Genomic DNA, 18812 nt, shown 5'->3' on the forward strand with positions numbered 1-18812 from the left:
CATGAACTGACATTGTCTCTTTATAAATTCTACTGTGCTAACAATTATCTACTGAGAATCCTCAACTAGGTCTCCGCAGCTCAAATGAGCCAGTTTCTTTTAAATTTCTGTCTTTGGCTATAATTGTCTTCCAAGTATGGTGACACAACATCCTGTCATGAAACTTTTGCCTTTACACTTGTTTTTTTTTCTGGACACTGCCTTTTTCTGCACTGTGCACTAAATACACTATGTGAGTAACGCCCAATCTCCAACAACCAATCGTGAACTGTAAACAGTTGTAAACTCTACCAGGGCACATAACAAACAATTAACATTTGTGTTTTAGTGTTCTAAGCTGTGAGGTCATCAGTGGACAAATAATTTAGTACTTATTCCTGGACAGCCATAGTGACCGTGCGGTTCTAGGCGCTACAGTCTGGAACCGAGTGACCACTACGTTCGCAGGTTTGAATCCTGCCTCGGGCATGGATGTGTGTGATGTCCTTAGGTTAGTTAGGTTTAATTAGTTCTAAGTTCTAGGCGACTGATTACCTCAGAAGTCGCATAGTGCTCAGAGCCATTCGAACCTATTCCTGACGTGCTGTTGTTTGGAACAACAACTGACATGATCCAAAATATTACTTTCTTTTATTATAGCTTCACTTTTATTTTGTCTAATGATTACTAATTTCAGTATCAAATTCCATCATCAAGCCACTATATGATTGGAAAGCAAAGTGTATCGTTAAAATATTGTTTATTAAACAGATTACCATTATATCATCATTCCTTAAAGTAATGTCCAAAGTGGAAGGACAGATGATTAATTTTGAGTATATACAAAAGTCAGAGTACTGAACCGGATATGAAAGAAGGAACATCAGAAGGGCAGTGAGAGACGGGTGCCTTCTATCACCTTACTTCCTTAATATTTTCATCAAGGAAGTAATAACAACAACAAAGAAAAGATGACCAGAATCAAAAGGTAATTTCTGGAATACGCCAAGGAAATGTGATAGGATCATTACATTTACAATGTATATAAATGATCCAGTAGAAAGTGTCAGAGGCTCCTTAATATTGTTCACAGGTACATCAGAAAGTAGCAACAACAGATGGCAGTATCAATTAGCACAATGACCTGCAGAGGATTGGTGAATGATGCAGGCTCTGGCAGTTGACCCTTCACATAAATAAATGTAACATATCACACACACACACACACACACACACACACACACACACACACACAGGAAAAGAAATCCAATACTGTACAACTACACTATTAATGACAATTTGCTGGAAACAGAATCTACCATAAAATATCTAGAAGTAACTATCCAGAGCAACCTTAAAGTGGAATGACGACATAAAACAGCAATAGAAAAGCAGATGCCAGACTAAGATTCTCAGGAAGAATCTTAAGTGAATGTAAATTACCCCCGTGTCCTTACCCAGTAGGACTGACAGAAGAGAGAAAGAAGATCCAATGAAGTGCGGAGTGTTTAGTCACAGGATCATTTAGTCACTGTGAGATCATTACAGAGATGCTCAGCAAACTCCAGTGGTAGATGCCATAAGAGAGCAGTTGTGCATCACGGAAAGATTTACTACCCAAATTTTGAGAGAGTAGTTTCTGAGAAGAGTCTGACAACATAATAGTTTCTCTCATATACAATTCACGAAATGATCACGAGAAGAAAATTTGAGAAGTTAGAGATAATACAGAAGCGTACTGACAGTCATTCTTCCCAAGCACTGTTCACAAGTGGAACAAGGCAGAGGGGTTCAGTTGGTGGCATGAGACGTACCCCCTGCCACACACAGTTAGGTGGTTTTTGGAGCATGATGTCGATATGGAAATTTAATTGCATGCATATACACTGCAGATTGATGACATCACAATAGTAAATCAAAGTAGGAACTAAATAAAATGTTTCAGGCCTTAAATCAAGAAGTGGTAAAACTAAAGCTAAAAATGAATACAAAGAAGACAAAAGTTATGGCTACGGACAAGAAAGGAGGTGGAAGTAGAACTGACACAAGAACAGGCAATGAGCAACTCAAGAAAGGAACTGAAATTCAGTATCTCAGTAGCATTTTGCAAGAAAACAATCAATATTTCAAAGCATTCAAGAAAAGAATAGCACAGGTGAAGAGTTCCTTCCAAAATAAGAAGAATCTGCAACTGAATAAACATATCAGCTTCCACATTAACAAAATATTTGTAAAGACCTTTGTGTGGAGTGTTCTGACACACAGATGCAAAATCTGTACATTAGAAAAGCCAAAGGAAGCTCGCCTCAAACCTGCTGAAATGTGGTTCTGGAGGAGAAATACAAGAACTAGCTGCATTGACAGAAAAATCAAAGGAAATAGGAGAGAAGAAAGTTATAATCCAGGGCAAAGCAAAATACACTGAACACTTAACTGGAGATGATAATCTTTTAAAAAACATTTCTGAAGGCAAGATTGTAGGTAAGAAAACAAGGGGATGACTGAGAACATCCTACTTAAACAATATGATCAATGAATGGTATTTTCATCACTCATGGAGATGAAGACAACTGCTGGAGAGAGGGAGCTGTGGCTGCAGAGACAAGGTTTAACCTTTTGGAAGAGTAAGGACAAACTAATACAAAATATGAGTCTGCATGGTAGCTACATATGGAATAAATGACAACTTCTTGTGTGCAGTCATCTAGTCTCTTACCCCAGTAGGTGTCTTATCTACTAAAAGTAAAGGTCACTGTTGTGCTTTCAATAGATGTGAACTGCACCCTGAAAATGGTATGTCTAGTTTGCAGTTGTACAGAAGCTTTTTATTTTGCAAAATGGTTCAAATGGCTCTAAGCACTATGGGACTTAACATCTGAGGTCATCAGTCCCCCAGTCGTAGAACTACTTAAACCTAACTAACCTAAGGACATCCCTGCTTGAGTTAGGATTCGAACCCGCGACCGTAGCAGCAGCACGGTTCCGGACTGAAGTGCCTAGAACCGCTTGGCCACAGTGGTCAGCTTTTATTTTGCAAAGAAATTTTTGATAATAAGATGAACTGATGCTGGTACTCGCTACTGAAACCAGTAGTACTTAGACACAACAAAAATGTGACTACAGAATTAAGAATAATTTTTCCAAACTATGGAGTATTTTTTTCAAATCAGAACCACAATAGAGGAAACTTATTTTAAACTAAAGACACAAAAGAAAAAAAGAGAAACTGTAAAGATCTTGAGTCTCATAAGACTCTCCTGGGAGGAAAATATAAGATATTTAATTGGTAAACTTGCAAGGCATACTTTTTTATGTTGTATAAACTATGAAACTGTTAGCATCGTCAGCTAAAATTTACTTCTTCTGTCTTAATATACCTTCCTTCACCTACAGCTGCAGTGTGGAGACAGGGGTGAGGGTGGGAGCAGGGATGGGGGTGAGGGTGAGGGCGTACTGCTTTAAAATGGTGATTATTGTATTGATATTCTTAACAACAGATTTATATCTTTTGCTTATGAAAGTCTGCATGCGATGACAGCCGCACTAGTAATACCTTCACAGGGTTGTATTCAAGTTGCAAGGCTATATCTATGCCAGCCATGACACGCTCCCAGCCTTTCCTCCTCATGATCTGGTTGTAGCGTCGGGTCTGCAGGGTGTCTAAGCTGATGTTCAGACCGTCAAGCCCTGCCCTCTGCAAGGCAACCAGCTGTCTTGTCAACATGAGGCCATCGTTTGTCATTAAGACACTTTTGAGATCTTTCATTTCCTTCAAGGCACCTGTGAAACAGCAAATTATTCTAAAGAAACTGAAACAAATAATTTGTAACATTGCTGCTGCATATGAAACAAAACTCCAGTTGATAAATTGAAAATACAAATTCCTTAAAAGTTAACTGTACATTTGCCCTAATACCAAGAGATATGAAGGGTAAATAAACTGAAGTGAAGAATGCAAGTTAAGATAGCAATGAAAAAATAATTAGAGGCATAAGATCACCTACTGCAACAGGGAAATGGGAATCAATATGAACCATTACCCATCTACTGTCAACTCATTCCATGTCTCCATGCACACTGTATAAACCACTGTGGGTTGTACGACAAAGTACATTGTTGTACCACACATTACGGTTTTTCCCCATTCAATGCTCATGTGGAGTGTGGGAAGAATGATTCTTTAAATGGTTCTGTGCATGCTGTAATTAATCTTGCCTTCATGGTCCCTATAGGAGTGATACATATGCGGTTATTGCATAATCCCTAAATACCTCACTTAATACAGGTTCCTGAAATTTCATAAGTTAGGTTTTGTCATATATTTGGCGTCTATCTTCACTTGTCTGGCATTTCCAATTTTTAGTAGCTTCTTGATGCTCTCCCATGCATCAAATAAATCTATGATCAATCGTGCTACACTATTTTGTATACATTCAATGTCTGCCATTAGCCTTATTTGTTATGGGTCGTACTTAAGCAATATTCTAGAATGGGCCACACAAGTATTTTGTAAGCAATGTCCTCTATAGACTGATTGCATTTTCCAGTATCTTACCAATGAATTGAAGTCTGCATTCTGCTTTGCCTACAAGTGAGTCTATGTCACCATTTCATTTCATCCAGATATTTGTATTAGTTGACCAATTAAAACTGTGATTATTTGATAATGTAGTCATACAATACTGTCTTTTTTTTGTTTTGTGATGTGCTCCAATTTACATTTCTGAAAACTTAAACTCAGTTGCCTATCTTTGGACCAAACTGAAATGTTATGATCTGACTCAAATTTGTGCAGATTTTTTTCAGGCAATAGTTCATTATAGACAACTCTATCATCCAGGAAAAGTATGAGGTTCCTTATAATATCGTCTTCCAGAACATTAAGTTACAACATAAATGTAATGGTATAAATTACTATAACTGTATAAGTAAGTTTATAAGTGTGTAAAATACATTGAACTATTTGTTACAACAAAATATTGTACCGGTATACTCAGCAAGATGTTAAATCAGCAGATAGCTACATTTTATGTTCAACATTTTGTGTACAGCATATATGCTGGAAAGGATTTATACCCAAATTAAATAAATCTGAAGAAATGGTAGTGTGTGTCTGGAAAAAAAATCCGTAAAAACTCATACAGTCCAATTTGCTATTATGTCACTGTTACTGAAATATAATACAAAGTAACTGAATTTGATGAACATTCTCAGAGTGCAATATGCCTCAGAGTGAAATGCACAGTAATGTCAACATTATTTTTCAAGGCTATGTTTGTGAAAATGGATGAAAGCAAACCACACATTTTGTTCTCAATCTGCGGAAGCATTATGCACTGTGAAACACTGTACTGCTGTTCTACATAAAAGCTGTCTCATTGCCAACATCTTTCCCCTGCTGGCTGTTCTACACTTCTCATCATTGATTCAACACGTTGTAAGATATTTTATGCTGTATGACACCACAGTCCAGTCTGGTTAGGACAGCATAAAAATAATATATGAATTTCAGTATTGAAACTGGAACAGCAGAACAGTTCTCATCACACTGGATATCAAATCGAGGTTGGATTACAGCCATGGGTACATCATTTCATGCTACTCAACTGTATGTCATATGTCAGAGTTCTTCAACTGTAGTGGCTGGCGACTGGTGGCTGGCGACTGGTGGCATACCCATCTCTTGGCATCCTGTGAACAGACGTTCTCCACAGGTGACAGATTTGAAGAAAATGCTGGATGCGGCAACAGTGGAACACTCTCTGTATCGAGGTAGCTCAGTACAGCTCAGGTGATGTGTAGTCTTGCATTATCTTGTTAAAAGATAACATCACGGAGCCCTTGAAAATAGGGCACAGCAATAGGCCTTAACAAAACACAAATGCAATGGCTGCTGTCCAAATTACTGGCTATGTGAACCCGAGGTTGTGACATGTATCCAGTTGCACCCCATACCATCACATCACATGCTGGACCCGCATGAGAATGACAGGTACAATCTGGCCAGGTCTGTTAGCATCAGAGCCTCCACACACAAGTACATCAATTGTGACGATGTTGCAGAACCGAGACTCATCTGATACGATGACACAGTGCCATTCCTGTGTCTGGCATTGTTGTCAGTTGCACTGCTGTCAGTTCAACTCTCTCTAGAGACGCATTAATGGCTTGACAGTCTGTGCTGCTCCAGATGCCATCACATTGTATGTGTGGATACTTGTCTCACTGTATACAAGCCCACTTCCTGACTAAATGTACACAACTTCACTGCAGGATCATGTACGCATGAGCGAACACTTGTCTGCCCTCTCAGGTGCTAGTTGGATGGCACTACGGAGGCCCTGCAAGGCATTTAGCATGGCCCTCCTGAACCTACCAATTCTATGTTCACACAAATTGAGATTCTGAGCAATGCAAGCAGCAATATAGTGAAACAATAAACCAGAGTCTCACCAGACCATGAGCCTGCAACTGCCAAATCTGGAATGCTGATAAACATTTCTCCTTCTTCCATTATGCTTAACACGGTCATCGTGTAAACAACCAACACTGAAATAGAATTTCTGAATGAGAAACCTGCTCCATAAGCTTTTCTTGCATACAGAGTATGCATGGGAGTGCTGAAAAGTAATGCCTCTGAATTTTTTATTCTGTTCTCAATATCGGTCGAGGTATGACACATCACGCATATTACTTGGTCAACTTTCCCACTTCACTGACTTGTGGCACACCTCCCTCCTGCAAACAGATGGTGTCGCAATAGGCAGCCCACTCTGACCAGAGATTGTGAATATGTTTACGGTGCGCTTCGAAGAAGAGGCCCTGATGTCATCCAAATGGAAATCCATCTTCTTCTTCTTCTTCTGTTATGTGGATAACACACTTGTCATCTGGCCTCATGGAAGAGACAAACTTCTTGACTTCTTTGTACATCTGAACTCCACACGCCACAAAATCAAATTCACAATGGAGACCAAAGAAGAGGGAAGACTACCATTCCTGGACATCATAGTCAGGAGAATAACGGATAGCACCTTGTGCCACAGCTTGTATCTGACTCTATAAAACACATAAACGCAGTTCTCCCTATGTCACTGTGAATAATTTCAATAACAAAAAGTGAGATGAATGTTGCAGCGTACATTTAATTTCCACTTTGGCTTTGCATTCAAGATCAGTCTTACCTGAGAGTGCAACATTACATCTTTGGTTAATTTAATTATATGTTCATTAGATTTTGGTTATAAGGCACGTTTTGCTGCCTAATGTTTCATCTCCAAATACTGGAAACAATCCATGGAGGAAGAGGAGTATGTAAGACATTGGTGGACCAGGTTGGAAGAATCTGTGAATTTCAATACTCTGTAGAAGAGCTCAATCATTTGAAAATAACTTTCAGACCTTGTGGCTATTCTAACAGATATACATAGGGCACTACATTCTAAAATATTTGCATCTTTCAGTGAGAAACAAGCAACTAGAGGAAAAGTTCTGTTGCCATTTGTAAAAACTGTCGCAGATAACGACCTCCGTGTGCTATGAAGAGAAGGTGCTTAAACCAAACTGAAGACCACAACAGCAGCCATACTCAAGCAAATTGCTATGCAGTAGTTTCAGTGAATTTGACAATGATGTGGCTGCTTTCATTGTGGCCCAGTCATATTGTGGGGTAGGGAATGCCAGTGACTGGGCTGGATTTGTAGGTGACAGATGGATTTTTGGCAAAGCCTTGTATCAATACCTCCTTAATTATTGAGCTGAAAAACTGTAAAAAACATTCATACAGTAAAATTGCACAAAAAAATTTCCTATTTCCGCAGGTATTGTGCCTTCTGTTTCTTTTTCATTACAAAAACCTATTGATTCAAGTTTATAGAGTCACAACTATGTCACTGTGATTTGTGTAACACACATTCTGGAACATGTTCCAGGAATGTCATGAAACAGACAGCTTTAAATACTTACTCTAGCTCATCTTTCAAGACTTGCATGCCAACAACAACACCATCTATCCAATCTGTTTTTATTTCACTTTCATGTTAAGATTTCTCCACAAAGGATGTCATCTGCCATGTAGGCAGTGCAAGAGGAAATTCCACACTCACATTTGGGTAATCAAGTGGATTCTGTGTCTTGTCAGAACCAAGTACAATCAACCCAATATCATCTTTACCACTGGTAAATATCTGGAAACATATTAAATGGTAAAAATAAGTTTTGTTTATAACAAGTTGTATACCAATAGAAACATCACACACAGATACTCTTTATAAAATTATTTAATTGGATAGATAAAAAATCTACTCACCAAGCAGTGGCAGAACACACACATAAAAGACTGTTGTGATAGGCAAGCGTTTGGAACCAGTGACTCCTTCTTCAGGCTGAATGGTTGCAGGGGAAGCAAGAAGGGTGAAGGAAAAGGACTGGAGAGGTCTAAAAAAAGGGGTAGATTTTGGGAAAAGTTACCCAGAACCATGGCTCATGGGTGACTTACCGTACAGGATGAGAAGGAAAGACTAATTGTTGGAGACTGCATCGGGCAAGATTCGGAAACCTGAGAGCTTAAAGGTGGAAGACAGGGTAATATGCAAGACAGAGATTACTACTAAAACTGTATATGGTTAATAAGAGTGAGAAGGTAAGTGTATTGTATGCAACAGTTGTGGGAGGGGGCAGTGAAAATAGACGGGAAAGACAATGAAAGATGTAGAAAGCTAAAACGGAGTGAAGCAAAGAGTAATTACAGTGAAGAAAAGCTGAGACAGAAGAAATTAACGTAAATTGAGGCGAGGTGGGTGGTGAGAACCAAGGACATGTTTTAGTGTTAGTTCCCACCTGCGGAGTTCTGAGAAACTGGCGTCTGGCGGAAGAATACAGGTGGCATGTGTGGTGAAACAAGTGCCGAAGTCATGTATGCCATGTTGTAGAGCATGCTCTGCAACAGGATATTGCGAGTTCCCAGTATATACACTATGACTACGCCAATTTATCCTAACTGATAATTTGGTGGTAGTCATGCAGATGTAGAAAGCTGAACAGTGTTTACATAATAGCTGGTATATGACATGTGTCGTTTCTATTTCTCGCCTGATCCGCAGTTCTGTGTGACTTTCCCAAAATCTACACCTTTTCATGGAACTCTCCAGGCCTTTTCCTTTACCCTTCTTCCTTCCCCTTCAACGCTTCTGTCTGGAAGAGCCACTGTCTTTTATGTGTATGTTCTGCTGCCGCTTGGTGAGTAGATTTTTTATCTATTCAATTAAATAAATTTATCAATAATTTATTGTTTTTGTTGTTATAGTTACTCTTTATAACCTACTTAAAATACATCATGTACCCTCCTCTCCACAATTCTTCGAACACATAGTTTTGCCTTTTGTAAAAAATCACTGCGTTTCTGTATAACATACTTGGAGTCAAAGTGTCCAACATCTATCACAATTACAAACAGATGAAAGAAAGTCATTGTATTTATTGGCAGTTTTACGCAATCAGATATTTTGAAAGAGTTCCAGTGGTATAAATTTACAATATCTTACAATTAAATATATACGTTTATTCTTTATATCAATTCTTAGCAATAATATAATAGTATAAATTGCAGAATCAATATAGCCAATTTTAATGTAATGACTGCAATACAAATACAAAATAACAGCGGTAAGTTATAACAAATGAGAGAGAGAGAGAGAGAGAGAGAGAGAGAGAGAGAGAGAGAGAGAGAATGAGGCATTTAGACAATGTTTCATTACAGTGTGAAACTTATTAGAATTAAAATGAAGCCATAGTGAATTATAACATTCCAAAAATAATAATTATTGTGTTCTTTCACCCCAAAATAATACATTCATTAGGCAATGTATACTTTTAATTTCAGAAATTTTTACAACAGTTCTGAACTTCACTGTTTCGATGAATTTATTACATGTGTCAATGAATGAGGGTTGATAACATTGCTTTAGTCATTCAATTGTTCATCATTTGATATTCGCAATGTTCTTAATAACTTCTTATGTAAAGTTCTATCATCAAAAAGATAATCTACGTAAGTTTTAAAAGTCGCGAATCTTTAAACAACAACTTGAAAATGGGTATATCAGTATTTTGTATACATTCTAGCATTGCTAGATTTACTTTTAAATTTTAAAGTATATGAGCAGATTGAGCGACTTTCCATCCAGAAAATTTGCTGTTGGCAAGACCTCACTACAAAGAAGAATGGTCTTTCCGGAGTCAAATGCTAAAAAATTCATAAATACCAGCATTGTAAGTGATACAAACAGGTATTAAGCACTGTGCATAAATATCGTTCTGCTTGGCGAGACAAAAAGTAGGTAGATGAAAGAGTAAATTGGGTGCAAGGATTGAACATAAACTCACCCAAATTGCAAAGGTTAAAAAAAAAAAAAAAAACAAGGGGGTCACTGCTCAAGAATTGAGAACTGCCCCCCCCCCCCCCCTTTTCTTTTACAGGCTTGCTTTCACTTTTCAGATGAGACCATGTCCCCCATATGTGAAGAAAATAGCCAATATGTAAAGAGAATTACAGATAAAGCGTTTTCTAGAATGAGATTTTCACTCTGCAGCATAGTGTGCACTGATTTGAAACTTCCTGGCAGATTAAAACTGTGTGCTGGACCAAGACTCAAACATGGCGATCGTAAACACAGACCTGTGTTGCCATTTTGGGAGGTAGATCTCGTATCTGGAAAGAGGAGATGACAGTTAGGGTACTATGGGTGAGCAGCTGCCATCAATTTTTGATGGTGCAGAACCCACAATAGTGGAACTGCTGCCTAGTCCAAAGGCACCTGTTACCAGTCTTACCCCACAATAGTGTATCGAATCCAGATGTAATGTCGAAGCTGATAAAAAGTCATATGAGAGATTCCTGTAATCTAGGTGTGACTGCACCAGTGCTGCATACAGCCATATCAAAGTAGAGTGGACCACACCGTGGTCGGTGTCGCTGAGGCATAGAAGAGCATTCAGGTGTGACATACATGTCTGCTTTGGTTGACATAGACGGGGAAGCCATGTCAACTAGGCATCAAAGACCGGTCCTAAAAAACACAATGACAGAAATGCATAACGTAGGTCATGGCAGCCAAGAAATGGATGCTATGAGTGAAAGCCCAGGATTGTGCTTAGTGTATTGCTCCCTGCATTCTGCCTCCAGCAATAGCCGTCGCGGACGAACAGAAAAGATGGGGACACCATATGTCATGCAGCTGTCGCCAGATCATTGATAGCCACAAAAAGGAGAGTGACACTCAAAACAGAACCTTGTGAAAGCCCCTTCTCCTGCAGGGGGGGGGGGGGGGGGGGGGGATTCTACAGGAGGCACCAACCTGTTCCCAAAAAGTGTGACATGGAAGAAAGTTCTGGATAAAAATCAGGAGTGGGCCATGGAGGCCCCACTCCTTTAAGGTGGCAAGGACGTTATGGCACCATGTGGTATCATAAGATATACACGCAGATCAATGAAAACTGCAACAAGGAACTGATGCTGAGCAAAAGCTGTTCAGATAGCACACTTCAAGTGGACTAAATTATCTTCAGTAGAGCACCCTTGGCGAAAAGCACCCTGGATCGAAGCCAAAAGATCCGGGGATTCAAGGACACAATACAGCCTTCGACTAACCACATGTTCAAGTAACTTGCAGGACACTGAGTAAACAATCTGGACGACAGCTGTCCGTTTGAAGAGGCAATTTATCTGATTTCAAAATTGGAATATCGGCATTTTCTCGCTACTGGGAAGAGAGTTCTGCAGTGCACCAGGGATGGTTAAAGAAAGGCCAGGTACACTGATGGAAAAATTTGCAACACCAAATAATAATTTATGTAGAGTAATGAAATACCAGGAATATGTGGTGTCACCGCCAGACACCACACTTGCTAGGTGGTAGCTTTAAATCAGCCGTGGTCCATTAGTACATGTCGGACCCGCGTGTTGCCACTGTCAGGGATCGCAGACCGAGCGCCACCACAAGGCAGGTCTCGAGATGCGGACTAGCACTCGCCCCAGTTGTACGGACGACGTAGCTAGGGACTAGCAAGTGTGGTGTCTGGCGGTGATACCACATTAAGAAGCTTTGGCTCTCGTGGTTGGTGTTACTAAGTTCCATGATTTCTTGTATGGTCGTCACTTTACCATCATCACCGACGCACAAACAGTTTGTAAATATTGCTGAAACAATGCAGGGGTGGATGCACACCCGAATGGCAGTCTTTTGAATCGGTACAAGCCAAGATGCGTGTTAACCACCAAGACGCGCTGGGATTCGGCGTCCACTGGGATTTGCAAGTACGCATCTGCTAGGTCCAACTTCGAAAAGTATTTACCCCGTCCGCCGGGCGCACTGCACGGCCCAGTAAACTGCCCTCGCACGCGTCCGCGCAGCTGCCGCCTCGCTCTAAACCAGGTGTGCCGTGACAGCATACAACTGCAGTGAAATCATGCCCGCGGTGTGCTACTAGACATTTGCGTGAAAATTGCCCGTCACGCCAAGCTATTTGTTTTTACTGTAATAAGAAAGGACATGTTCAAAGTGTTTGCCAGAAAAAGCTCAGATCAGACACTCTTAATCATTCCAAGCCCTTTGCTTCGCGCCGGAATCGAACCAAGAATACTCAGGCTCGTGTACCTTCGCCCATGGACATTCATGTAGTTAATTCCACTTCGTCCAGTGCCACTGTCTCTAACAGTGACTGTGTTCGTTCCACAAATGCTGTGCGTCGACGTTGCCGGAACTCGCGTCAAGTCGCAAGTGCTTCTGTACCAGTGTCAGTTCAAATTGCATGAGACAGTCGCTCATGTCGTCACCAGGACAATAAACTTTTTGTAGATTTGGACTTAAATGGCAAGGTCATACCATTCCAGCTTGATACCGGAGCTGCAGTTTCATTGCTCAATCATGACACGTACAAACAACTGGGCAAACCTCTGTTGCGTGCCGCAAATGTTAAGTTAAATAGTTATTCAGGTCAGAATATCCCTGTGTTAGGACAGTGCACCCTTCTTGCAACATACAAGGGACAAACAAAACTTGTGTCATTTTACGTTCTTCGTTCTTCTACTGCAGTGAACTTGTTTGGTTTAGATTTATTTCGGTTGTTTAACATGTCTATAGTAAATCAGGACCTATCAGTGAACCAGCCTGTACCTCCGTGTACAGCGCAGAAATTCATTCGCTGGTCTATTTTCCTCTCGCATTACCGCTACGATATCTTTTATCGGTCCACTGCTAAGCACGGAAACGCCGATGCCTTGTCCCGTTTGCCTGTTGCTGAGGATAGAGCATTCGACTCTTCTGAACTTGCTTGTATGCTCATTGATTCGGAAACCGATTACGTGGTCAAATCGTTTCCGATTGATTTTCGTCGTGTAGCTACAGCCACAGCTGCTGACCCGGTCCTTGCTACCGTTTTGCGTTTTGTTGCTACGCAATGGCCTTTGTCAAAGTCTCGGATCGAGGATCCGTTGGTTCGCCGATTTTTTGCTCACAAGGAGAGACTTTTTGTTCGACGTGGTGTTTTGTTGTTGCGTTCTGATAATGATCAGTCCAGAGTCGTGGTCCCACGTTCGTTACAGTCCTCTGTTTGACGGCTTCTTCACCAAGGACATTGGGGTATAGTGCGAACGAAACAACTTGCTCGTCAGCACTGTACTTGGTTCGGCATCGATGCTGCGATTACGAATATGTGTTCTTCTTGCATGGCGTGTGCCGAACAACAATCAGCACCGCCGCGGAAAATATTTGCATGGCCAAAAGCCACTTCCCCTTGGCAACGCTTGCACATCGATTTTGCTGGTCCATTCTGGAATGCTCGGTGGTTTATTCTGGTAGATGCCTTCAGTAATTTTCCTTTTGTTGTCCGGATGTCTTCCACGACGTCAACTGCCACCATCCAAGCGTTGTCTGCTATCTTTTGCATTGAAGGTCTTCCGCAGACTATTGTTTCTGACAATGGCCCACAATTCATGTCCGCAGAATTTCAGTCATTCTGCCAGGCCAATGGTATTCAACATCTGACATCCGCGCCGTTTTCGCCTCAGTCAAACGGTGACGCTGAACGATTGGTCCGGACTTTCAAGTCACAGATGTTGAAGTTGAAAGAGTCGCATTCTCGGGAGGACGCGTTGTTGCTCTTTTTGTCTTCGTATTGCTCTCAGCCCCGAGATGGTCGCTCGCCGGCTGAGTTGCTCCACGGTCATCCTCATCGAACCTTGATGTCTTTGCTGCACCCGCCGCATCAGGTTCCTGTGCAGCGGCAGACTTCTGCTTTTGCTCCAGGCGACGTTGTATTTTATCGCAACTATCGAGGTTCACGGCGTTGGCTCGCAGGGCGCATTCTTCGCTGCCTCGGCCGCGCGATGTATTTGGTTTTGGGGGCCTCTGGTGAGGTGCGTCGGCATCTCAATCAGCTGCACCTCTGTCGTCGCACGGGTTCTGCCGCTCCCCGTCTGCTTTCAGCGACGGTGCCGTCCGGTCAGCGCCCTGGGGACCCATCTACTGGCTCGCCTCATCCCCAGGTGTTACCGACGATGAATTCCATTTTGCCCCATGGCGACGCGCCGCTGCCGCCTCCGCCGCCGCCGCCTGTCCTCCAGCCGGCGCCGCCCACAGTGGACGCTTCGCTGCAGCCGCCAAGCACCTCCCTGGGTCACGCGCCGCCGATCGCTTCCCGTGACCAGCTGTCCTCCACCATGGAGCTCTTGCCCGCTCCGGACCACATGGCGTCTTCGCGGTCGACCCTTCGGCCCCTCCTGTCTCTTTATGGGCACATACACCGCATGTTGACGTGCACCCTGGACTAGGTTATCAGGCGTTTCCTAGATCCCCTCGCACCGAATGGCTGGGTGCGGGTGGCACAGCCTCGCCTGTTGTTAGTTTCCCCACCTCATCGCATACGTCAACATGGGGTCCTCCCCACGGCGGGCGGAAGCCTTATAACACGACCGTTCGCCGATTTGCGGGGGAGGAATGTGGTGTCACCGCCAGACACCACACTTGCTAGGTGGTAGCTTTAAATCGGCCGCGGTCCATTAGTACATGTCGGACCCGCGTGTCGCCACTGTCAGGGATTGCAGACCGAGCAGCACCACAAGGCAGGTATCGAGATACGGACTAGCACTCGCCCCAGTTGTACGGACGACATAGCTAGCGACTATACTGACGAAGCCTCGCTCCTTTGTCGAGCCGATAGTTAGAATAGCCTTCAGCTAAGTCAATGGCTACGACCTAGCAAGGCGCCATTAGTAACATTGCATGTATCTAAAGAGTCTCACTTGTATCACCACATTCCCCAGATGTACCAAAAGGATGGATTAAAGTTAAGTATTACAGAAGCTATGTACTTTTCTGTATAGCATTCATTACGTATCCTGTTTCAGACCTCACGTCCATCTGTGTGAGCGTAGCGCATGCCTTTCGGCTTCCTCTTATTGTGTCTAGGCTGTCTTGTCTACACACAACAGAATATATTTGTTGAGTCAACGTATGTAAAGTGATTAACGTTGCAGGATCAGAGATCAATGTGAGTGTGAGATAAGCCACTGCAAATGTAAATGCAAATGCTGGTACGCCGTTGTACACTTGTCATGTGTCAGTTTGTGGGATGGAGTTCCATGCCTGTTGCACTTGGTTGGCCAATATAAGGACAGTTAATGATGTTTGTGGATGGGTTGAAGCTGTCATCAGATGATGTCCAATATGTGCTCGATTGGAGGTAGAGCTGGTTATCGAGCAAGCCAAGGCAATATGTTGACACACTATAGCATGTTGGCTTACAACAGCAGTATGTGAGCAAGTGTTATCCTATAGGAAAACACCTCCTGGAATGCTGTCAGCATTCGTGGGATTCATACAGACAGTTTTGTCAGTGGAAAAGCGAAAGCTATTGTTGATGCTCCAGGAGTAAAGACAATCAAGACATTGCTGAAGGTGCCACTAAGTGAGACAGGTTCATAGAGAACTGCAATAGAAGGCAAAATCGTCAAAAAAAAAGGGAGCCGGAGATTCCCAGTGGGAGACAGGCCATTATAGGGTTAATGGCGATAGCAAAGAGAATGACACTCAGAATGGAACCCTGAGACACACCATTTTCCTGGATAAAGGTGTCCGACAAGGCAGACCCTTCATGCACCTCGAAAACTCAGTCTTTTAAAAATGTCTGAAGGAAACAGGGTAGGTGGCCATGGAAGCCCCACATGTGAAGAGTATGGAGGGTACTAGCTCTCTAGCAGGTGTCATAGGCCTTCTCCAAATCGAAAAACACGGCGACAATCTGGGATTTCTGCAGAAATCCATTCATGACTTGGGTGGGCAAAATAATGAGACGGTCCACTGCAGAATGCCGTGTTGAAAGCCACACTGTGCATTCATCAAAAATTGTGAGACTCGAGCCACCATATCATCCGGGCATGAATCATATGTCCCATCACCTTGCAAACACACTGGTAAGAGAGATGGAGTGGTAGCTAGAAGCTAATTTCGGCAAGAGCTGGATTTCCATCAATAAATTGAGTTGAAGTCTGCTGTTGTGGTCTTCATCCAACTACTGGTTTGGTGCATCTCACCAGCCTATTCCAGCCTTTGTAAGCCTCTTCATCTCTGCATAGTATTTCAACCTAAATCCACTTAGAATGGTGAACCACCATTCAGAGGATAACTTTTTAACAACACAGTTTGACTTCTGTAAAGGCTTCTATACTGAGAATCAAACATAATATCTCACAAATTCAATTCCAGTAGAATTAAATAGTGGAAATTATCCCCTCTGTAATCTTGCCAAAGCCTTTGACTGTTTAGATTAAAAAATTCTGTGAGGGGAAGCTAAAATAGTATGGCATTAAAAGTCTTCCCCTTGCATGGATTGAGTTGTACTTTAACTACAGAAAATGGAAGGTCACATTAACAAATGATAAGACAGGAATAAGATTAAACTCAAAAAGGGAGAACATAAAATATGGTGTGGCACACAGTGTTTGCTGCCAAGTCCACAAAAATGATTTACTTCCGGCACTGGAGGGCTTAGGAAAAACTCTAATGTTTTGCAGTGCCACAAACTTATTGATGCAAGATCTAAACTCATCCATACCAGAAACATCCAGGAGAATAACAGAACAGGCGTGTACTGATCCACAGGTACCAGCTTAATGCCTAAAAACTTGTATTGTGCAGTTCTAAAGAAATGAAAGTGACTTACAGATACGAATATCAAAAGTAGGGATAACTGGGCAATTAGGCTCCCGTGTTCTAAGTTCCTGGGTATGCAGATACCACTCACGTGTGAGTTTAGGATGAACTCAGCAATTCAGAACTGCAATACTAGAAGCAAAAATAATTTCCATATATAAAAACCTAAAATCAGGGCTGCCACAAGTTTCTCCAAGTGAAATTCCCTGATATCTCTGATTCCACGGACACATTTTAGAATTTTTCCCCGACAAATTTTGAGGTCTCAAGGGGAGGTAAAGACATAAGTCGACAAAAGAATGTAAGGGCCTTGTATTTCTCCCCCATTTTGTTTTAGGGCGCAAAAACAACTAGGGTCATATGTGTCCATGCCAAAACTGTGAAACACAAAGGTGAGGAGAGGAGTTAAAAATGATTACATGTCAACGTTTAATGACAGGAGAGAGGACAGCTACAATCAGGGATGTGGAGAAAGGTCTATGAAGTACGCAATAGGTAAATGGAGGCCCAGAACTAAAAGTTAAATGGCCTTCACCATATTGCTACAACTGATAAGAAGTAAAACACGGTCGACAGCCCACGCATTGTTCACTAAAACGGCCAATAACTCAGATGGCAAACCCAAACGGGAACGTAAACGGTAAAAAAAAAGGGCACCCTCTGAGGAAACAGCAGACAGTTAAAAGTTGGGTGCAATGTACACAAAGTAGTGGGGGAGCACCACTTAACAAATGGTGATGGCTAAAAAGGCAGTGCCCAATATGCAACCTAGTTAAAATGACCTCCTCGCCGCAGGACGACTGAGAGGAGGTTGTCCAAGCCACTGGAAGAGGCTTAATAACCCAGAGCTTATTCCTATGAATGGAGGACCAGTGGCGATGCCAAAGTGACACCACCTCCTGACAGAAAGCAACAAGAGATCATCAGAGGGAATGCAAGAATTATTGGGCTGAAGTACGAGGAATGCAGCTTTGGCAGCAGTGTCAGCAACCTCTTGGACCGATATGACCTGGAACCGACGTAAACATCACAGTGGCTCCATAAAAAGTGAGCAAGTGGAAGCTTTCCTGGAACCGGTGCACTAAGGGATGGACAGTCTACAGTGCACAGAGGCTTTGAAGGGTGCTGAGAGAGTCTGAGCAGTGACACAGTTGAAAAGAGTATGTCACCAGATGTACTCCATGATCTGATACAGGGTGAAGAGCTCTGCTGTAAATACTGAGCAATGTGCCGGAAGTCAGTATCAAAAAATGTTGGTTGACGTTGAAGGCACACCTGACACCATGGTCAGTCCAAGAGCCATCAGTGTACACAAAGATATTGTTGCAAAAATCCATGCATAGGTCGTGAAACTGAAGGCGAGCCTGAAGGTCAAGGTGAAGATGGGCTGCCGCATGAAGCCAAGATGGTGAAGGGTTCACACCCTTCGAAAAAGCTGCAGGGAGCATGAAGTCGGAGGACCAAGATAGTTTTGTATAAAGCAGGAGCCTCAGGAATTTTGTAGTTTCAATGAATGGAAGAGCAACAGGCCTAAGACGTCCGGTGGCTGCACGAAAAGCATTATTCGACACATTGGCATTGCTGTCAGGCTTCCTCAGAGCCATAATCTGTTGGTAGCAGGCACCC

General features: G+C 42.3%; 1 protein-coding gene across 1 annotated transcript in view; it reads left to right on the forward strand.

Moving 5' to 3' along the window:
- Positions 1-3409: 3409 nt before the first annotated feature.
- LOC124620367 (molybdenum cofactor biosynthesis protein 1-like) overlaps positions 3410-18812 on the forward strand; it is an 83104-nt gene continuing 67701 nt past the window's right edge. The window contains exon 1 of the mRNA XM_047147037.1: positions 3410-3421. Within this exon, the coding sequence (XP_047002993.1) occupies positions 3410-3421 (12 nt within the window). The remainder of the gene's footprint in view (positions 3422-18812) is intronic.

This window comes from Schistocerca americana, chromosome 6 (assembly GCF_021461395.2).
Source record: "Schistocerca americana isolate TAMUIC-IGC-003095 chromosome 6, iqSchAmer2.1, whole genome shotgun sequence".
Classification (NCBI taxonomy): Eukaryota; Metazoa; Arthropoda; class Insecta; order Orthoptera; family Acrididae; genus Schistocerca; species Schistocerca americana.